Here is a 22,167-nt window from a genome sequence, read left to right as displayed (position 1 = left end):
TTTAACACATTCCTCCATTTCCTGTGTGCCCTCCCTTTCACTTTCTGTCCACCATGTGGGAGGAGCATTGGTTCTCATGGCTACAACAGAGAATCCACTCTGTAAACCAGTTAGAACCTTGCTGGAGTGTCATAAACACTCAATCAGTAAGACGTTATTCACCCCTAAGATGCATTCTGGGTAGATGTGTCAGACCTGTTGAACAGACACATTTAAACCTATGTAAACGAGGACCAAAAGATTACTTTGGTATAAAAGTTATAAAAAGGGCAGTGGGCTATTCCTTGGCATTGTTTCTGATTCAGTCTTTTGTTTTTCCGTGTCTGTGTTTAAAGACTTCGCTGAAGCAGCTAAAATAGGACTTTGTTTCCATTTTAAACCTATTTTTTTTTCCTGTTTTTATGATCTTGTTTTTCTTTGTGTGTGTATCAGCTCTTTGTTGGAGAGCAGCTGTAAGAACAGATCTGATTGATTGTGATTAATGTGAAACTGATATTAATGTGGAGTGAGATTAATGTTTAGTAGTTTCCACCGATACTGCTCCTAGTGCACTGTGTGGACCTGAGCCAGACAGGACTTTTCCTCTCCAGCAACTGCACCTTTTAAGCACACACACACACACAGAAGCAAAGTGAATATTAAAATGTTGCTGTTAATATCACACAGAGCTTTAAACCTGGAGTCCTGACCTTAACTCTTCATCAGCATAGCGGGGTTCCACATGTTTGAGCGTGTGAGTGGCTGGGTGAGCGTGTGAGTGTGTGAGTGGCTGGGTGAGCGTGTGTTGCTCTGTCCAGCGAGTTCCTGCCTTACTCTGCCGTCCAGTGATTCATGATGAGTTCCGGATGGGATCAGGACCCACAGGACCCTGATGAGGATGAAGTGCTTACAGACAATAAATTAATGAGTGAAAATAATTATAAACATCCTCTAAAATTGAACAAAATGAAGAGGGTGACACAAGCTTAAAACCTCTACATTTTAATAAGTTAATTAAAAATATTCTGTAAACACACTTCAGAAATACGCAAACACACAATGTCATCTCCAGATGTTGACTTTTGACACCGTTCTCTGGGCTTGGGGTCCATTTCGACGTCCTCTTGAGGAACGGGACGAGGGTTGTCGCTGAGGAACAAACAAACAAACACACACATATAAGAGATGGTTTATAGCCAGCACAACACACAGCACTGAGTAAAACTAACTGTTGGTGTCAGATATTCATTCTGTTGTTTAACATTAAAATCTATTAAATGGTGTCAGAAGTAGGATGCAATAGACTGCAATAGCATGCAAAATAAACTCTGTACTGCTAATTTCCTTTTATTCTCTACAGGATTAAATGTCCGTTCCAGGAGTAAACGGCTGTAGGTGGTGTGTGTGTCAGTATTTCAGTGCACTGTGACTGTGAATGCCTGGGAGGAATAATTCCATCTTGATTAAGCTCAGTGTGGCTCTTCTGTCTGGAATTAAACATTTATTTTTAAAAAAGAACAGCACCAGTATGAATGCTGTGAGAACATTATCAGGCTATTCACCTGTTTCTGGAAAGTTGTAAGTTCTACAACTCTACAGACAAAGTGTCTAACACCAGGATATAAAGCTTACTGCAGATTACCTCCAGAAGCAATTTTAAAAAATCACTTACACTGAGTAAAACTACACACACAGGTGAGTGATCTGAATCGACCCACAGCATGAGTCTCAGAACGAGAGACAGGAAAGGCACGGAGTGTACGTCTGTAGATCTGTGAGTTAAAGGCAGGTGTGTTATTGGAGTCTCACCACTCTCCCGTCGTTCTGGGGTAGATTTCGGTTCTGACTGGTTCCGACCGGATCAGGACAGGGTTCGTCTGGCCTAACAGACGCACACACACACACTCATTAATCTGCTGTCAATGTGCACTTTCTGTTTAAGGCATTATGTTGCTTTGCGGTGCAGCTGAGTTCAAAGTCAATAAAGTTTGGAAAAAGCCACAGCTCAGTGACCGAACATTCCGTCTGATCTGTTCCCTGTTCTAACTGAAGATTCTGGGTTCTAAATGTGTGTCTTGTTTTATTATGAGTTCTAGATCAAGACCTGAGAACCTGTGTGCTTAATGAACCTTCTGAAATTTGTGATATGTAACATACAACACACACACACACACACACACACACACACACACACACACAGACCTGTCGATGAGCTGCTGGTTGTTGTGTGTCTGACGGAAGGCCAGGTGCAGGAGCTCGGCCAGATGTTCCAGCTGTGTGTTGGCCTCTCTCTGAGTGTGTGTGGAGGGGGAGGAGGGGGTGTTTACAGGTTTGGAAGGAGCTGGTGTGTGTCTCTGGAGAGAGTCCCACTGAGAGATTAGACCTGGAAATAAAAACAAACAAAAACACACACATTAAGTTTGCTGTAACACAGAGTTAATGTTTATAAACAACAAAAACATGAGAGAGAACTCGGACTCAGGACGTTCAAATTCCGTTTTAAAGTTTAGTTTTGGCGCCACCTTGAGGCATGTAACTGTACTTGTCCCTAACCTCTCCCACTGACTGAAGCCGTAACGCCCTGTTGATGCCAGACGGCGGCGGAGAAGGTGTGAAGCACCTTTTAAAGTTTTAAAAATCCATCTCTCAGTCTCAGGGTTCTTTACAAATCACCAAAAATGGTTCTTTATGGAACCAGAAGTGGTTCTTATGTGACACTGCTCAGAGTCATCGCCACAGGCAGCATCACCAGCGACTCTGATCACACCAACTGGAGAGAAACGTGGGGGTTATGAGCGCCCTCTAGTGTGAATGTAGTGTCAGTAGATGTTCTAACACTTGGAGTGTGTGTCAGAATCAGTCGCTCCTCTGATTCCATCCTGTGCTTCAGTGTCTCTCGTGTCCCCTGTAACTCTGTATCACCCTAAAACCTGCTCTGTCCTGTGTCTAACCCCGGAGAGAAGCACTGTCCTCCTGCCACGTGGACCTCTCTGTGCGCGTGGAAGGGACTTTAGTTTAATCTAAAGTACGTCTTTATTCCAGATTAATGCTGGTGTTTATTTCTACACTCTGTTGTTTCTCTGTTGTCAATCACACAAACGTCCTCAGAGTCGCGGCTGAGGAAACGTGTTAATCTGAGTGTCGGCTCACGTCTCTTCTCACGTGAACTGAGCACAGTAGACCCACTCTGTGGAGGGTAAAGTGCTCTATCATCAGGGTCAATAATGCTGTGTGTTTGGGTGTAGAAATGACCACAGAGTGTGTGACTGGAGAGAGACGGTAACACACACCTGAGTCAGAGCAGTGTGTTCCTGTCTTACACTGATCCTGATCCTCCAGAATATCACCGGGAGAACGGTCCAGCAGCTGAGAGAGAGAGAGAGAGAGAGAGGATGTAACAGTGTAAACCCAGCGTGTGTGTGTGTGTGTGTGAGAGAGAGCGAGAGTCCATTACCTTTGAAATGTAGTACTGCAGTTCACTCTGTCTCTCCTCACCCAGTGGTGAGACACCTGTTTCAGTGGGCGGAGCTCTAGCTCTGACTGACAGGGACTGCTCTGTTGTGGGCGGAGCCTTCATACCTGCACTGCTATACTTCTCCACTGGCCTGCTATGTTGCCCCGCCCCCTTCTCCAAGCTCTGGCTCTGACTGGTCAGTCTCTCGGGGGAGGCACGTCCCTGATTCGGTCTCAGACTCTGATTCAGATTCAAATTCATTTGCCTGTTCACACTGGGTCCAATCTGACTCCTGATCTGGTTTGTACCAGAAGTCTGATTCAGGGTTTGACTCTGATGGTCTTCAGGGATTCTCACCATCAGTCCCACCTCTATTCCTTCCATTCTTTCTCTCTCTCCTTCCCTCCCTAGTGCTGTTCTTTCTCTCTCTCTTCTCCCCACCTCTCCAGCCCTTGCTCTTACTATCCTTTCCATCTCTACCTCTCTCTCTGTTCGTTCTTTCTCTCGTGCCATTCCTCTTACTACCATCTTTCCTGCCCTCCCTCTCTCTCCTTCTCTCTCTTTCTCTCCTCCTCCTAGAGGTCTGTCCCAGCACTGACTCCCATCACTGCCTCCTACAGCTGCAAACACACACAAAGAACCCATGCATTAAAGACAGATTATGATCAAGCAGACAGCAGCATGCGTGTGTATATACAGTGTGTGTGTGTGTATACAGTGTGTGTGTGTGAGTGTGTGTGTATATTCAGTGTGTGTGTGTGTATATACAGTGTGTGTGAGTGTGTGTATATATACAGTGTGTGTGTGTGTGTGTGTGTGTGTGTATTCAGTGTGTGTGTGTGTATATACAGTGTGTGTGTGTGTGTGTGTATATATTCAGTGTGTGTGTGTGTGTGTGTGTGTTTGTGTGTGTATATTCAGTGTGTGTGTGTTTGTGTGTGTACCTGTGAGATTAGTATCGTCCAGCACAGGTTCCAGAGGACTGAAGGCATGGCTGTGGTTTAACACGCCCATGTCCTCCTCTCCTCTCGTCTCTCTCTCCCCCCTCATCCCTCGCTCCCTCTCTCTGGACAGGTGCAGGACCACGGCCTGAGCAGCAGCAGCTGAGACACAGAGGAACACGGGGCGAGGGACAGAGGGGAAAACACAAGACACGATATTAACACACAGCCCAGTCTTCAGACAGGGGTCTGACATTCAGGCGATGGGATCAGAGGGCGTGTGTATAGGGGTATAGTGTGTGTGTACCTGAAGCATGTGTGTTTGCTGTACTGTAGATGCTGGAGTCTGGATCTTGAGACGAATGAGCTTTGGAACCATCCCAAATAGACAACGGAGAAAGCATCCCGTCAGCCTTACACACACACACACACACACACACACACACACACACACACGAAACATCAAGCGATGTGATTGGCTGTTTGGAGCTGGAGGGAATGTGAGTAGTTGTGAACTCGGATACACACCTGGTCCTGACTGCTCAGCAGCCTCAGAGCCTCCGTCCAATGGGAGCGCATCATTCCCTGGAGACGGGACACTAGCTCCTCCCTCTGCATCTCCAGTCTCCTCCTACAGGTTTCCATGGATACCAGCTCTTCCTGTAACGCTGCTATCCTGAAGAGGTCAACACACTGGGGTTACAGTAAACACACACACCACGTTCACCATCAGGGTGATTACAGTTCTCCTGCGAGCGTGTTGAGCCCCAGCGCTAGCTGTTAGGGGGAGAGGGCGGTTGATGGAGGACAGACCTGCTGTTGAAGTGGAGACTGAGCTGCTGCTGTTTCTCCTCTTTCTCCTCCAGCTGCTCCCTGAACTCCTCCATCTGACACGACAACTCCCGCTCGTGACGAGCGCTCAGGTCCAGCAGCTGCTTCCTGTGAGACACACACGTTATACACACACACACACACACACACACAGAGATCAGTACACACACACATCTGAACTGGTGAAAAGTGATTCATGGGAATTTAAGTGTTATTGCAGCTGTGTTGTTCTCTCGCTGTGTGTGTGTATAATATCTGTGTGTGTGTGTGTGTGTGTGTGTGTACCTGTGTTGTTCCCGTAGTTTAGCTGTAGTTGTGTTGTTCTCCTGTTGTATAACGCCGAGTCGTTCAGTGACCTCCTGCTCCACCCGCAGCCGGAGCTCCACCTCCCACTGAGAGCGCTGCGCCTCAAAACGAGCCTGCAGACACACACACACACACAGTGAAGGGTGCTGTGCTCAAGGGCCCCTGAGCCATGGATGTTGAGGGAGGAGAGTGTTGTGTGTGTGTGTGATTATACCTGATCCAGGGCTCGATCTACTCTGGCTGTGTCCCTCTCTCTCCTGGTCTCCTCCAGCTCCTGCTGTAGCTGTTTTATTGTGGACTGGGCCTCCTCACGGAGCTGCACCTCCAGGCCCACTCGCTCCTACACTCTCACACACACACACACACACACACACACACTTCATATGAGTGGAGTTCATGCCAAATTTTTTAATAGTTACATTTACTATTAAATTGTTATAGTCTAAACTATTAGACTGAAAAACAAAACACACAATCAGTAGCGCGCACACACACACACACACACACACACACACACACACACACACACACACATCATTCACCTGTATGTGTGAGACCTACCCTCTCTCTCTCCAGCTGCTGTGTGAGGTGTGTGTTCTCCGTCTGTAGCTGTGTGTGTGTGTGTTGGTGTTGTTGATGCTGCTGTTCCAGTTGTGTCTGGAGAGTGTGTGTGTGCTCTTGGAGGTTCTCCACTTTGGCTCTTTGATCTTCAGCCTCCGACCTCAGCTTCTCCACACACACACGCAGCTGCTCCAGCTCTCGCTCCTGAACACACACACAAATATTAAATCTGGTGTCATAAACTCTTTCTGGATGTAGTATACCAACAATAACTATGGTTCAGTGTGTGTGTGTGTGTGTGTGTGTGTGTGCGTGTGTGTGTTGTATTGTTTACCTGTTGCGTGTTGACATTGTGCAGCTCCTCATTGTGTTTCTGCTCCTTCTGTAGCGTCTCAGCTGCCTCCGACAGACTCTTCTCAAAACACACCAGAGCCTAACCCACACACACACACACAGAGAGAGAGAGAGAGAGAGAGATGATAATGGAAGTGCAAGCTAATGCTGAACAAACATTACCACCAATAAGGAATGTGTTTTTGTTTGAGAGAGAATGTGTGTGTGTATGTATAAATAAATATATAAAAAAGTGTGTGCGTGTGTGTGTGTGTGTATATATATATATATATATATATATATATATATATATATATATATATATATGTGTGTATAAATAAATATATATATATAAATAAGTGTGTGTGTGTGTGTATAAACTCACACCTCCCTATGTTTGTCTCGAGCGCTCTCTGCTGCCTCTTTTTCTTCCTGCAGTCGCTTCACTCTTTCAGACTTCTCCCGCTCCTGACCTCGCCATCCCTCCACCACCTTCTCCAACGTCTGAGAGAGAGAGAGAGAGAACAGAGAAAGAGAAACACAGAGACAGAGTGAGAACAAAGGGGCAGAGAGAGAGCGAGAGAGAGAGCGAGAGAGAGAGAGAGAGAGAGAGAGAGAACAGAGAAAGAAAAAGAGAAACACAGAGAAAGAGTGAGAACAAAGAGGCACAGAGAGAGAGAGAAGAACGACAGAGAGAGGGAATGAATAAGTGACTTTTTCTTGTCTTTCAGTGGGAGACAGGTGAGCCGGAGTGGGAGACAGGTGAGCAGGGGGAGAGACAGGTGAGCAGGGGGAGAGACAGGTGAGCAGGGGGAGAGACAGGTGTGCAGGGGAAGAGACAGATGAGCAGCGGGGGAGACAGTTGCTCTGTGATGTGAACCTTGTCGAGCTGCTCGATCATCACGTCCTTCTTCCGATCCGCTGACACCGCTAACGCTAACTGCTGCTGCAGCGCTAACAATTTACTCTGGAGAACCAGCACCTGCTGCTCTGCGTTCTGCAGAGAGAGAGAGAGAGAGAGAGAGAGAGAGAGAGAGAGAGAGACAGACAGACAGAGAGAGATGCAGGGTCAGGACAGGGGGTGGAGCAGGAGTTACAGCAGCACAGACCCAGGAGCAGAGTCTTTAACTCAGTCCAGAGTCACGTTGAGGAGCCGCTACAGTGCTGTGACAGTGAAGGCAGGGTCACACCCACCGAGGACACAGACGAGGACACAGTGACTCACTCAGAATTATTTCCTCTGATAAACCAATGATGTCTGTGTTTTAAATCTGTCTCCAGTGCAGACGCAGCTCCAACACAACTGTGTACAACACACACACACACACACACATCACCACAGCACGAGTCACCTTCATATTCACCACTGTGCTGTTCCACCTTCATCACTGCAGCACACGCCATGCACCAGCCGCTCGGTTTAAAGTGGAATGGAAAGCAGTGTGTGGTGTGTAAGCAGCGTGTGTTGAGCGTGTGCTCAGTTCTGTAGGTGTGCGTGTGGGTGATGGACTGAAAACCTAACCTTACTTTAAGTAAACAGCCGTGACGTTAACGTGGAGAGCGGCGCTGAATGGTGTTGTCTCTCTGTGAATCCACAGGAGAATAAAAGAGGACCACACCACAGTCGTCGTGGAGCTCCTCGGTGCCGAGGTCGAGACCACAGCTAAACACCAGCCGTGTCTCAGTCCTGTGAGTTTCATTAGTGTGGAGTTAAAGGATCTGTAGGAGACGACGGTTCTGATACGGACTCGATATCAGCTGGTCTCAGTCTCCTCCGTTCTGTTTTACATCTCCTACACAACATCTGGATTTCTCACATCGTCTGAACCACGCGACTAAAAACAACCGCAATCTGGAGGAAACAGCTGGACACGGAGGAGTGTACACTCCAGGAATTACACAAGATTCCTCGAGAGACGGTGGTCTGTGTCCGGCCGCGTGGACCCTGCGTCCTCAGAGGGGTAAGAACCGGCCTAAAGCCCCCCCCTCTAACCCCTGGGGTAACTGAGCTCTAGAGGATAAATGTGAGGGAGACTATCACCTTGCGTCTGGTCCTCTCTCTCTCCAAACTCTCTCTGATCACCTGCAGCTCGGAGAAAGAGGCCAGAGGGGCAGGGTTTACATCACCATGGAGACGGGAATACCGCGGAAACAACTCCTCCACTCCTCCCAGAGAGAGAGACGCACTGAGAGACAGAGAGAGAGAGAGAAAGGTTAAAGACTAAAACATCAAAGAGGAAAGAAAACGTGTGTGTGTGTACCTGAGCAGGTGGGACGTGGTGTCACTCTGGTAGGACTCGTCCTGTAGGTGCTGTGAGGGTCTAATCAGGTCTGTGGGAGATACAGAGCTAATGTGTAAAGGGACCTCTGTACTGATTTGGATCAGACACTAGGGGGCGCTCCGGACACACTCTGAAATGAATAGGTTCTTATGGCGCCACAGAGAAAAGCAGTGTTCATACCAGCACTGTCAGCAGGGGGTGCAGATCTCAGCAGCGTCTGTAAATGACTCCGCACATTCTCCATCTCCTCAATGTGCTGCCGGCCACTCTACACACACACACACACACACACACACACAGAGTGAAACATTTGCTAACCTCTGTGAGAACGCTAACCTCTGTTCATCAGACTCAACACGCTCAGACGAGAACGCTAACCTCTGTTCATCAGACTCAACACGCTCAGAGGAGAACGCTAACCTGTTCATCAGACTCAACACGCTCAGAGGAGAACGCTAACCTCTGTTCATCAGACTCAACACGCTCTGAGGAGAACGCTAACCTCTGTTCATCAGACTCAACACGCTCTGAGGAGAACGCTAACCTCTGTTCATCAGACTCAACACGCTCAGAGGAGAACGCTAACCTGTTCATCAGACTCAACACGCTCAGAGGAGAACGCTAACCTCTGTTCATCAGACTCAACACGCTCTGAGGAGAACGCTAACCTCTGTTCATCAGACTCAACACGCTCAGAGGAGAACGCTAACCTCTGTTCATCAGACTCAACACGCTCTGAGGAGAACGCTAACCTCTGTTCATCAGACTCAACACGCTCAGAGGAGAACGCTAACCTGTTCATCAGACTCAACACGCTCAGAGGAGAACGCTAACCTCTGTTCATCAGACTCAACACGCTCTGAGGAGAACGCTAACCTCTGTTCATCAGACTCAACACGCTCAGAGGAGAACACTAACCTCTGTTCATCAGACTCAACACGCTCGGAGGAGAACACTAACCTCTGTTCATCAGACTCAACACGCTCAGAGGAGAACGCTAACCTCTGTTCATCAGACTCAACACGCTCAGAGGAGAACGCTAACCTGTTCATCAGACTCAACACGCTCAGAGGAGAACGCTAACCTCTGTTCATCAGACTCAACACGCTCAGAGGAGAACGCTAACCTCTGTTCATCAGACTCAACACGCTCAGAGGAGAACACTAACCTCTGTTCATCAGACTCAACACGCTCAGAGGAGAACACTAACCTCTGTTCATCAGACTCAACACGCTCAGAGGAGAACACTAACCTCTGTTCATCAGACTCAACACGCTCAGAGGAGAACGCTAACCTGTTCATCAGACTCAACACGCTCAGAGGAGAACGCTAACCTCTGTTCATCAGACTCAACACGCTCAGAGGAGAACGCTAACCTCTGTTCATCAGACTCAACACGCTCAGAGGAGAACACTAACCTCTGTTCATCAGACTCAACACGCTCAGAGGAGAACACTAACCTCTGTTCATCAGACTCAACACGCTCAGAGGAGAACACTAACCTCTGTTCATCAGACTCAACACGCTCAGAGGAGAACACTAACCTCTGTTCATCAGACTCAACACGCTCGGAGGAGAACGCTAACCTCTGTTCATCAGACTCAACACGCTCGGAGGAGAACACTAACCTCTGTTCATCAGACTCAACACGCTCAGAGGAGAACACTAACCTCTGTTCATCAGACTCAACACGCTCAGAGGAGAACACTAACCTCTGTTCATCAGACTCAACACGCTCGGAGGAGAACGCTAACCTCTGTTCATCAGACTCAACACGCTCAGAGGAGAACACCAACCTCAGTTCATCAGACTCAACACGCTCAGAGGAGAACACTAACCTCTGTTCATCAGACTCAACACGCTCGGAGGAGAACACTAACCTCTGTTCATCAGACTCAACACGCTCGGAGGAGAACGCTAACCTCTGTACATCAGACTCAACACGCTCAAAGGAGAACACTAACCTCTGTTCATCAGACTCAACACGCTCGGAGGAGAACACTAACCTCTGTTCATCAGACTCAACACGCTCAGAGGAGAACGCTAACCTCTGTTCATCAGACTCAACACGCTCGGAGGAGAACGCTAACCTTTGTTCATCAGACTCAACACGCTCAAAGGAGAACACTAACCTCTGTTCATCAGTCTCAACACGCTCGGAGGAGAACACTAACCTCTGTTCATCAGACTCAACACGCTCGGAGGAGAACACTAACCTCTGTTCAGCAGACTCAACACGCTCGGAGGAGAACACTAACCTCTGTTCATCAGACTCAACACGCTCGGAGGAGAACACTAACCTCTGTTCAGCAGACTCAACACGCTCGGAGGAGAACACTAACCTCTGTTCAGCAGACTCAACACGCTCGGTCGGAGAACACTAACCTCTGTTCATCAGACTCAACACGCTCGGAGGAGAACACTAACCTCTGTTCATCAGACTCAACATGCTCGGAGGAGAACACTAACCTCTGTTCATCAGACTCAACACGCTCGGAGGAGAACACTAACCTCTGTTCATCAGACTCAACACGCTCGGAGGAGAACACTAACCTCTGTTCATCAGACTCAACACGCTCGGAGGAGAACACTAACCTCTGTTCATCAGACTCAACACGCTCGGAGGAGAACGCTAACCTGTTCATCAGACTCAACACGCTCAGAGGAGAACACTAACCTCTGTTCATCAGACTCAACACGCTCAGAGGAGAACGCTAACCTCTGTTCATCAGACTCAACACGCTCGGAGGAGAACGCTAACCTCTGTTCATCAGACTCAACACGCTCAGAGGAGAACACTAACCTCTGTTCATCAGACTCAACACGCTCGGAGGAGAACGCTAACCTCTGTTCATCAGACTCAACACGCTCAGAGGAGAACACCAACCTCAGTTCATCAGACTCAACACGCTCAGAGGAGAACACTAACCTCTGTTCATCAGACTCAACACGCTCGGAGGAGAACACTAACCTCTGTTCATCAGACTCAACACGCTCGGTCGGAGAACACTAACCTCTGTTCATCAGACTCAACACGCTCGGAGGAGAACACTAACCTCTGTTCAGCAGACTCAACACGCTCGGAGGAGAACACTAACCTCTGTTCATCAGACTCAACACGCTCGGAGGAGAACGCTAACCTCTGTTCATCAGACTCAACACGCTCGGAGGAGAACACTAACCTCTGTTCATCAGACTCAACACGCTCAGAGGAGAACACTAACCTCTGTTCATCAGACTCAACACGCTCAGAGGAGAACACTAACCTCTGTTCATCAGACTCAACACGCTCGGAGGAGAACGCTAACCTCTGTTCATCAGACTCAACACGCTCAGAGGAGAACACCAACCTCAGTTCATCAGACTCAACACGCTCAGAGGAGAACACTAACCTCTGTTCATCAGACTCAACACGCTCGGAGGAGAACACTAACCTCTGTTCATCAGACTCAACACGCTCGGAGGAGAACGCTAACCTCTGTACATCAGACTCAACACGCTCAAAGGAGAACACTAACCTCTGTTCATCAGACTCAACACGCTCGGAGGAGAACACTAACCTCTGTTCATCAGACTCAACACGCTCAGAGGAGAACGCTAACCTCTGTTCATCAGACTCAACACGCTCGGAGGAGAACGCTAACCTTTGTTCATCAGACTCAACACGCTCAAAGGAGAACACTAACCTCTGTTCATCAGTCTCAACACGCTCGGAGGAGAACACTAACCTCTGTTCATCAGACTCAACACGCTCGGAGGAGAACACTAACCTCTGTTCAGCAGACTCAACACGCTCGGAGGAGAACACTAACCTCTGTTCATCAGACTCAACACGCTCGGAGGAGAACACTAACCTCTGTTCAGCAGACTCAACACGCTCGGAGGAGAACACTAACCTCTGTTCAGCAGACTCAACACGCTCGGTCGGAGAACACTAACCTCTGTTCATCAGACTCAACACGCTCGGAGGAGAACACTAACCTCTGTTCATCAGACTCAACATGCTCGGAGGAGAACACTAACCTCTGTTCATCAGACTCAACACGCTCGGAGGAGAACACTAACCTCTGTTCATCAGACTCAACACGCTCGGAGGAGAACACTAACCTCTGTTCATCAGACTCAACACGCTCGGAGGAGAACACTAACCTCTGTTCATCAGACTCAACACGCTCGGAGGAGAACACTAACCTCTGTTCAGCAGACTCAACACGCTCAGAGGAGAACGCTAACCTGTTCATCAGTCTCAACACGCTCGGAGGAGAACACTAACCTCTGTTCATCAGACTCAACACGCTCAGAGGAGAACACTAACCTCTGTTCATCAGACTCAACACGCTCAGAGGAGAACACTAACCTCTGTTCATCAGACTCAACACGCTCAGAGGAGAACGCTAACCTGTTCATCAGACTCAACACGCTCAGAGGAGAACACTAACCTCTGTTCATCAGACTCAACACGCTCAGAGGAGAACGCTAACCTCTGTTCATCAGACTCAACACGCTCGGAGGAGAACGCTAACCTCTGTTCATCAGACTCAACACGCTCGGAGGAGAACACTAACCTCTGTTCATCAGACTCAACACGCTCAGAGGAGAACACTAACCTCTGTTCATCAGACTCAACACGCTCAGAGGAGAACACTAACCTCTGTTCATCAGACTCAACACGCTCGGAGGAGAACGCTAACCTCTGTTCATCAGACTCAACACGCTCAGAGGAGAACACCAACCTCAGTTCATCAGACTCAACACGCTCAGAGGAGAACACTAACCTCTGTTCATCAGACTCAACACGCTCGGAGGAGAACACTAACCTCTGTTCATCAGACTCAACACGCTCGGTCGGAGAACACTAACCTCTGTTCATCAGACTCAACACGCTCGGAGGAGAACACTAACCTCTGTTCAGCAGACTCAACACGCTCGGAGGAGAACACTAACCTCTGTTCATCAGACTCAACACGCTCGGAGGAGAACACTAACCTCTGTTCATCAGACTCAACACGCTCGGAGGAGAACACTAACCTCTGTTCAGCAGACTCAACACGCTCGGAGGAGAACACTAACCTCTGTTCAGCAGACTCAACACGCTCGGTCGGAGAACACTAACCTCTGTTCATCAGACTCAACACGCTCGGAGGAGAACACTAACCTCTGTTCATCAGACTCAACACGCTCGGAGGAGAACACTAACCTCTGTTCATCAGACTCAACACGCTCGGAGGAGAACACTAACCTCTGTTCATCAGACTCAACACGCTCGGAGGAGAACACTAACCTCTGTTCATCAGTCTCAACACGCTCGGAGGAGAACACTAACCTCTGTTCAGCAGACTCAACATGCTCGGAAGAGTGCTTACTGAAAGTGCTTACTGAAAGTTTAGCGCTGTTGTTCACACTGCTCTGGAGATTCAGGTCCATCTCTTCTGTCAATATCTCCGCCTCTGACTCCACCTCCTCTGCTCCAGAGGTGACATCATCCAGACCAAACTCCACCTGCTGGGACTCTCTCAGCCTTTCAGAGCTTAGAGAGTTTGAGGCTGCCATCATGGCAACGGAACCAAGCTCCAGAGAGGAGGGATTGAAGGAGACCTGCCTGAGAAAGAGAGAGAGAGAGAGAGAGAGAGAGAGAGAGAGAGAGAGACTCTTACCTGTCTCTGTGTGGACAGTCAGTGAAACAGCTTGTGTGTGTGTGTGTACCTGTCTCTTTGCAGGCAGTCAGTGAGACAGGTGCCCTGTGTGTGTATACCTGTCTCTGTGCGGGCGATCAGTAAGACAGGTGCTGTGTGTGTGTGTGTGTGTGTGTGTGTGTGTGTGTGTTTGTGTGTGTGTACCTGTCGCTGTGTGGCAGGTGCTGCGTGTGTGTGTGTCTGTGTATACCTGTCTCTGTTCGGGTGGTCAGTAAGACAGGTGCTGTGTGTGTGTGTGTGTGTGTGTGTGTGTGTGTGTGTGTGTGTATACCTGTCTCTGTTCGGGTGGTCAGTGAGGCAGGTGCTGTGTGTTTGTGTGTGTACCTGTCTCTATGCGGGCGGTCAGTGAGACAGGTGCTGTGTAAACCCTCCTGCTGTCTGCTGCGCTGCAGGGAGGAGTACAGACGGGCGGTGACCTGCCGAGACGAGGACAGAGGGGAGGACGGCCAGGAGCGAGTGAAAGAGGGAAAGGAGGAGGACAAAGGGACAGACGGATGAGACAGAGAAGGAGACGGAGGAGAGGAGATGGGTAAGGGCTCCACGTCGCTCAGCACAACCTCGGTCGTCTCCATGGACATCTCACCCTGACAGAGAGAGACAGACAGACAGACAGAGAGAGAGAGAGAGAGATTTGTAAATAACCCTGTCTACAGCCTGTACTCCACACGGAGGACACAGTTCCACAGCCTGACACTGAGGTCTGTTGAGGTCTAGACTCATGTGCAGCTGCTCCTGAGGGGATCCTAGAAGACCAGGTCCATCAGTATGTCACTGCAGTGCTGAGAGCAAACACACCACAGTAGACCCAACACAGCACTTAAGGTGGAACGGAAAGTTTTAATGAGAAAAACAGGCCTCAACGTATGTTCATGTATGCAACATTTAAGGTGGAACACCTCATTAGAATTACAACCGTAAACCTTAATCGAAGTGCTGCACCGTTTAAGGAGGACCTGATAATTAGAATAAGAAACTCAGACCTCAGAATAATACTGATGCCCCATTTAAGGTGGAACGGATAAGTAGAAAAAGAAAACTAGACTTCAGAATGAAACTTTGCGCAATTTAAAGTGGCCCACAGAAGTATAGTAAGAATCACACTCCAAAATGTAAATTATCTGACAACATTTAAGGTGGAACTGAGAATTAGAATGAGAAACGTTAACGGTTACTCCATTTAAGGTGGAACTGAGTAATAGAGTAAGAAAGACCTCAAAAAAGAACTGATGCAAGGTTTAACGTGGAACACAATCAAAATAATATACTTTGACCTCAATATTATACGCTTTTTAAGGTGGAATCCAAGATTAGAAGAATCTTTCAATGTTAGTAAACTTATGCACAATTTAAAGTGGCTAATTAAAAAGTGCAAATGGTATAACTACAGAATAAGAAACAGAGCTCAAAACGAGTATTAGGCAACAATTAAGGTGGAACAGATAATTAGAATAAAAACATAGACCTCAATGTAAGTGAAGTAACGGACCATTTAAGGTGGAACTGAAAAACAATAATAGACCGTCCTCACAATGTAACTAATGCATTATTTAAGGTGGAGCGGCTATTAGAGTAAGAAGGGAACCGACACCAAGTTGGAACGAACTACTGAAATAAGATAGTCATTGGAATGTATTTTAACCGATGAATAATTTAAGGTGGCACGGCTAATTAGAGTAACATCTCAGAATGGAACGCCTGCTCTTTCTTAATGTGGATGGGTAAATCAGAACAGAAGCAGGTAAAGAGTCCTTAATAACAGAAACGTGTCCGTGGCTGACTGTATTTTGTTCACAGCTCTGAAAAACTCCAAATAACAGAGGAACTGTGTTCCCTGAGAGAATGAGTCGTATTTAACCTGACCTAAGGTGTTTTAGAGCAGATGTGTCGGAGCTGAAACCCATAATGAACAGATACACGGCGCCGGAGCTGGGTTTAAAAGGGTTTATTAGGTTTTTATAAGCGTCTCACCTCTCTTCAGCTTTAACTCGGACCCGGAGCTCTCGGATAAAGCTAATGCTAAAGCTAAAGCTAAACAACTTTCCCGGGCCCGCCGTCGCCTTAGCAACCGCCGCCTCTCTCACCACAACACGGGGCTGGAGAAAAGAAGTGGGAACGATTTAATAAGGCGTTGGAACGGCATTTAAATGTATATATGCCTAAATATATCAGTTGTTCTAACGACATCACGTATTAGCCCACATTATTAGGTCTCTCCCAAGTTCCCACGACTTTTTATTCGTTTCCACAACTTATGTCGTATCCACGTTATTTAAATATCACTTTTCCCACATCATATCTGTCGTTGTAGCATCTAAAGAGGTTCTTACCCCTTAAAAAGTAGCTCCCAGTGCCTTATTAAACCATTCATTAAACCATTCCCATCTTTTTTAGGTCATTACCAAGATTCATTAAGTAGTTAGCACACAATATTAAATAGTTTCCATTACCTGTTCCAGCAGGATATTAAGACATTCCCATAAATTATTAAACTATTCCCACAGATATACTGTTGTTCCCATACAATAAATATCTGCCTCCATGCCTTTATTTTGACAGGTGGTCTACACTAGTGACGGATATGACTCAATACAATGATCTATTTAGTAAAGGACTTTTTTTAGTAAAGGACTATTTTCTGCTCCATGTTTACAGTGTTTACTGAATGCAGTCCAGTTATTTCACAAGCCTCGAGAATGAGCAGTACATGGATAACAACCTGTTCATTAAGGTGTCCTTACTGCATCGTTTCCACATTTTCATTTGGGAGTTTTGTCGTTTTTGTTACGCCAGCTTCTCCATCATCAGGAGGGTTTTCAGAGTCATTTCCATCCCATATCTTACTCTTACTAAGTCAGGGCCACAATTTAACCCTCTCATTCCTATGTCTTGACAATTTGTGGCCACAAGTTAAACATTTAATTCCTGTGAGTTATTAAGCCGTGACCACAGCTTCACCATTTGTTTCTATGAATTACGAAGCTGTGAGCAGAAATCAATCATCTCATGACTATACTATGTAAATGGTGGCCACACTTTAACCTTTTCATTCCCAACACTTAGTAAACTCTTCTTGCCTCATTGAGTCATTCAAGAAACAATTTAATGGAGGAATCCACAGGATGTTAGTCTCACACACAGCTGAGAGGTGTGTGAATGAGTGAATGAGACACAGACGGACCCCCCCCCCCCCCCACCTTCAGGCTGAGAGGTGTGTGAACGTGTGAATGAGACACAGACGACCCCCTCCCTCAGGCTGAGAGGTGTGTGAAAGTGTGAATGAGACACAGACGACCCCCCCTCAGGCAGAGAGGTGTGTGAACATGTGAATGAGACACAGACGACCCCCTCCCTCAGGCTGAGAGGTGTGTGAAAGTGTGAATGAGACACAGACGACCCCCTCCCTCAGGCTGAGAGGTGTGTGAACGAGTGAATGAGACACAGACGACCCCCTCCCTCAGGCTGAGAGGTGTGTGAACGAGTGAATGAGACACAGACGACCCCCTCCCTCAGGCTGAGAGGTGTGTGAACGAGTGAATGAGACACAGACGACCCCCTCCCTCAGGCTGAGAGGTGTGTGAACGAGTGAATGAGACACAGACGACCCCCTCCCTCAGGCTGAGAGGTGTGTGAACGAGTGAATGAGACACAGACGACCCCCTCCCTCAGGCTGAGAGGTGTGTGAACGAGTGAATGAGACACAGACGACCCCCTCCCTCAGGCTGAGAGGTGTGTGAACGAGTGAATGAGACACAGACGACCCCCTCCCTCAGGCTGAGAGGTGTGTGAACGAGTGAATGAGACACAGACGACCCCCTCCCTCAGGCTGAGAGGTGTGTGAACGAGTGAATGAGACACAGACGACCCCCTCCCTCAGGCTGAGAGGTGTGTGAACGAGTGAATGAGACACAGACGACCCCCTCCCTCAGGCTGAGAGGTGTGTGAACGAGTGAATGAGACACAGACGACCCCCTCCCTCAGGCTGAGAGGTGTGTGAATGAGTGAATGAGACACAGACGGACCCCCCCCCCCTCAGGCAGAGAGGTGTGTGAACATGTGAATGAGACACAGACGACCCCCTCCCTCAGGCTGAGAGGTGTGTGAATGAGTGAATGAGACACAGACGACCCCCTCCCTCAGGCTGAGAGGTGTGTGAATGAGTGAATGAGACACAGACGACCCCCCCTCAGGCTGAGAGGTGTGTGAATGAGTGAATGAGACACAGACGACCCCCCCTCAGGCTGAGGTGTGTGAATGAGACACAGACGACCCCCTCCCTCAGGCTGAGAGGTGTGTGAATGAGACACAGACGACCCCCTCCCTCAGCCTGAGAGGTGTGTGAATGAGTGAATGAGACACAGACGACCCCCCCTCAGGCTGAGAGGTGTGTGAACGTGTGAATGAGACACAGACGACCCCCTCCCTCAGGCTGAGAGGTGTGTGAATGAGTGAATGAGACACAGACGACCCCCCCTCAGGCTGAGAGGTGTGTGAATGAGTGAATGAGACACAGACGACCCCCCCTCAGGCTGAGAGGTGTGTGAATGAGTGAATGAGACACAGACGACCCCCCCTCAGGCTGAGGTGTGTGAATGAGACACAGACGACCCCCTCCCTCAGGCTGAGAGGTGTGTGAATGAGACACAGACGACCCCCTCCCTCAGCCTGAGAGGTGTGTGAATGAGTGAATGAGACACAGACGACCCCCCCTCAGGCTGAGAGGTGTGTGAACGTGTGAATGAGACACAGACGACCCCCTCCCTCAGGCTGAGAGGTGTGTGAATGAGTGAATGAGACACAGACGACCCCCCCTCAGGCTGAGAGGTGTGTGAATGAGTGAATGAGACACAGACGACCCCCCCTCAGGCTGAGGTGTGTGAATGAGTGAATGAGACACAGACGACCCCCCCTCAGGCTGAGGTGTGTGAATGAGTGAATGAGACACAGACGACCCCCCCTCAGGCTGAGGTGTGTGAATGAGACACAGACGACCCCCTCCCTCAGGCTGAGAGGTGTGTGAATGAGACACAGACGACCCCCTCCCTCAGCCTGAGAGGTGTGTGAATGAGTGAATGAGACACAGACGACCCCCCCTCAGGCTGAGAGGTGTGTGAACGTGTGAATGAGACACAGACGACCCCCCCTCAGGCTGAGAGGTGTGTGAATGAGTGAACGAGACACAGATGACCCCCCCCCCCCCCCAGGCTGAGAGGTGTGTGAACGTGTGAATGAGACACAGTGAGGCGGAGCTGAGGCTGTGGAAGTGTTTTACTCTTAAATAAAAAACAAACACCTCCGTCTGAGCGGAAACTGCAGAGTGGCATTATGGGTAAAAAAAGGAGGAGTCTGTACAGCTCTGGAATGTGGGGAGGACGTCCTCTTGTCCGCAGGAACGACAGACCACACCACTCCCCCCCGACACACAGGAGACACAGTGTGTGTGTGAGGGGTTCAGTCCATCTGAGTGAAGTGTGTGTGTGTGTGTGTGTGTGTGTCGGTCTACACACTTCACAACGTGATCTTCGTGTTTCGGAAGCTGGAGTTATCCCTAAAACAGAGAGAAAGAGAACATCAGAAAAGACATTCCTTACATTACAAAGCATTACAGTGTCCCCTGCCATGGACAGAGGGGACGTCCTGATGGACTGTCCAGAGGAAAGACGTGTGGAACTGAGAAGGATCTAAACGTTTGGTCTGTACTCTGTGTGTTTCGTACTTGAGGCTGTCGTTGTGGGTCTTGTACTCCATGATGGTGTTGGGGGGCAGGTTTAAGACCCTCCGCAGTGTGTCTCTGATGCGGGACGTAGTCACCTGGTCACTCGCCGTTTTATTCCAGATGGACAGAATATCCTCCTGGACAGGAGAAACACACACACACACACACACACACACACACACACACACATTACCATGATTAGGTGTTTATATGTTCATGATTTTACTGAACAAAGTGAGTGTGAACACACACACACACACACACAGTCAGACCCACCTGAAAGCGTATGGAGACCACCACTCCACACACCTCCTCTCCCACCATGAACTGTTCTCCCAGCATCGCCAGGATGATGTTCTCCCAGAAACGGGACGCCAGGCCCTTCCTCAGCCGGATTATCCACTTCCCGCCGTTCTTATTCGCCTCGTCCTAACACACACACACACACATAGATATACACAATACTTGTAATTCAAACAGTTTCTCATATTCACTCCTCAAACACAGCCCTCGCTCTCTCTCTCCCCTCTCAGCTCCGACCCGTCTCTCAGAACTGTTCCGGAATTTATCCGAAGGAACTGTGTGTGTGTGTGTGTGTGTGTGTGTGTGTGTGTGTGTAAAACATTGTCCCAGACTTTCCCCTGACTTTTTCCTGCCCCTGGTACACAGTCCGGAGAAAGTCAGAGTGACCAATGTGTGAACAGAGCTCAGAACGTTCAGAGGAATCACTGTATCTCCAGGGCGGCACAGTGGCGCAGCAGGTAGGTGTCGCAGTCACACAGGTCCAGGGGCCTGGAGGTGACTACGTTTAATTCCCACTCCGGGTGACTGTCTGTGAGAAGTTGGTGTGCTCTCTCTGTGTCTGCGTGGGTTTCCTCCGGGTGACTGTCTGTGAGGAGTGTGGTGTGTTCTCCCTGTGTCTGCGTGGGTTTCCTCCGGGTGACTGTCTGTGAGAAGTTGGTGTGCTCTCTCTGTGTCTGCGTGGGTTTCCTCCGGGTGACTGTCTGTGAGGAGTGTGGTGTGTTCTCTCTGTGTCTGCGTCCCTGCTGAACTCCCGCTGTCAGTTACGTGTGTGATAGGAGACCTCTCTCTCACACACACACACACCTCCCACATGGGTTTGATGCCCTCTTTGAAGAGGTGGAAGTCGCTGTGACCTGTCAGATCTCCCGGCCGGACCAGGTGACTGTAGAACTTCCAGAACTGCTCCACCTACAACACACACAACATAGTGTACACACACACACAAACATACACACTTCAGCTATGACCAGGACACTAAAGCAAACACAGACACAGATAAACTTTCTCTCTCTCTCTCTCTGTCTGTGTGTGTGTGTGTGTGTGTCTGACCGAGGCGACGGTGCCGATCTGCCGGATGTTCTGTTCGTAGCTCTGTGTGTTGGCAGGTCGACTGGGGGTCCGGCGGGAGAACCAGAATGTGTAGTTATACTGCAGGGGGTGTTCTCCTGGAGCTGGGGTCACCGTCTGTACGAGAGAGAGAGCGAGAGAGAGTGAGAGATACAGGGATGAGAGAGAGAGAGATACAGGGATGAGAGAAAGATGAGTGAAGGTGTAGGACACACACTTGGTGGGGGGGGGGGGGGGGGTTTACATTATTAAAGTCCTCACTTTTCTCCGGTTGTTTCCTCCGTCTGAATCCCGCTTTTCCTCTCGGACACATCCCACCTCCTCCTCTGTCTCCTCCTCCTTCAACCTTCACACACACACACACACACACACTTTCTTAAAAAGGTGCAGTTTAACACATTCTCTAATAAGCAACACATCCTACTGAACAGAGCGGGTTCTCCACAGGGGGGCAGCACTATTTAAGACAGGTGTGGTACAGAATCTCTGACACGTCCAGAACACTAGGGGTCAGTGTAAAGGCTGTATTCTGATGTTAAATATCAATGTTTAAAAGGTTTTACAGGTTTATAAACATACCGCATGTACACCTCATTAATAATAATAAATAATCTAATTAATTCATCACAGTAAACACTGTGTACTTCCACAAACACACTGCAGTGATTATAAACTTTAAAGCTACAGTGTGTGAGAAGTTGCA

General features: G+C 48.6%; 2 protein-coding genes across 5 annotated transcripts in view; both read right to left on the bottom strand.

The window, feature by feature from the left end:
- Positions 1 to 976: 976 nt before the first annotated feature.
- Positions 977 to 16,851, bottom strand: cntrob (centrobin, centrosomal BRCA2 interacting protein). Of its 4 annotated transcripts, none has more exons than XM_066658727.1 (21): positions 16,828 to 16,851; positions 14,705 to 14,964; positions 14,064 to 14,286; positions 8,868 to 8,955; positions 8,667 to 8,736; positions 8,447 to 8,591; positions 7,286 to 7,402; positions 6,793 to 6,909; positions 6,407 to 6,505; positions 6,073 to 6,276; positions 5,726 to 5,851; positions 5,491 to 5,624; positions 5,188 to 5,313; positions 4,903 to 5,050; positions 4,682 to 4,787; positions 4,378 to 4,536; positions 3,434 to 4,053; positions 3,270 to 3,345; positions 2,182 to 2,362; positions 1,789 to 1,861; positions 977 to 1,128 (listed from the first exon to the last, which is right to left on the bottom strand). In XM_066658727.1, exons 2-21 carry the CDS (start codon positions 14,956 to 14,958, stop codon positions 1,042 to 1,044), a joined length of 3,153 nt encoding a protein of 1,050 aa, XP_066514824.1. In that variant the 5' UTR covers positions 14,959 to 14,964; positions 16,828 to 16,851; the 3' UTR covers positions 977 to 1,041. The 4 variants fall into 4 exon arrangements, with proteins under 4 accessions (XP_066514824.1, XP_066514822.1, XP_066514823.1 ...); XM_066658725.1 differs by lacking the exon at positions 16,828 to 16,851 and adding an exon at positions 16,349 to 16,627; XM_066658726.1 differs by lacking the exon at positions 16,828 to 16,851 and adding an exon at positions 16,241 to 16,351.
- A 2,767-nt stretch (positions 16,852 to 19,618) lies between these two features.
- The window catches only part of eif4e2rs1 (eukaryotic translation initiation factor 4E family member 2 related sequence 1), a 3,334-nt gene continuing 785 nt past the window's right edge, over positions 19,619 to 22,167 (bottom strand). The window contains exons 2-7 of the mRNA XM_066658729.1: positions 21,726 to 21,810; positions 21,447 to 21,581; positions 21,201 to 21,305; positions 20,370 to 20,522; positions 20,094 to 20,230; positions 19,619 to 19,925 (exon numbers count right to left, since the gene is read on the bottom strand). Coding sequence (XP_066514826.1) covers positions 19,886 to 19,925; positions 20,094 to 20,230; positions 20,370 to 20,522; positions 21,201 to 21,305; positions 21,447 to 21,581; positions 21,726 to 21,810 — 655 coding nt within the window. The 3' untranslated portion in view covers positions 19,619 to 19,885. The remainder of the gene's footprint in view (positions 19,926 to 20,093; positions 20,231 to 20,369; positions 20,523 to 21,200; positions 21,306 to 21,446; positions 21,582 to 21,725; positions 21,811 to 22,167) is intronic.

Source organism: Hoplias malabaricus, unplaced genomic scaffold (assembly GCF_029633855.1).
Source record: "Hoplias malabaricus isolate fHopMal1 unplaced genomic scaffold, fHopMal1.hap1 scaffold_89, whole genome shotgun sequence".
Lineage (NCBI taxonomy): Eukaryota > Metazoa > Chordata > Actinopteri > Characiformes > Erythrinidae > Hoplias > Hoplias malabaricus.
The sequence above is the reverse complement of the archived record's forward strand: the minus strand, read 5'-3'. Positions and strand labels throughout refer to the sequence as shown.

Bases quoted from the DNA above. Each gene is read 5' to 3' on its own strand.
- cntrob (XM_066658724.1), bottom strand. The intron at 14,287-14,704 runs GTACACACACAA...TCTCTTTCTCAG, and splicing joins GACCGCCCGCATAGAGACAG to GCAGGTCTCCTTCAATCCCT. The intron at 8,956-14,063 runs GTAAGCACTTTC...GTGTGTGTGTAG, and splicing joins ACAACAGCGCTAAACTTTCA to AGTGGCCGGCAGCACATTGA.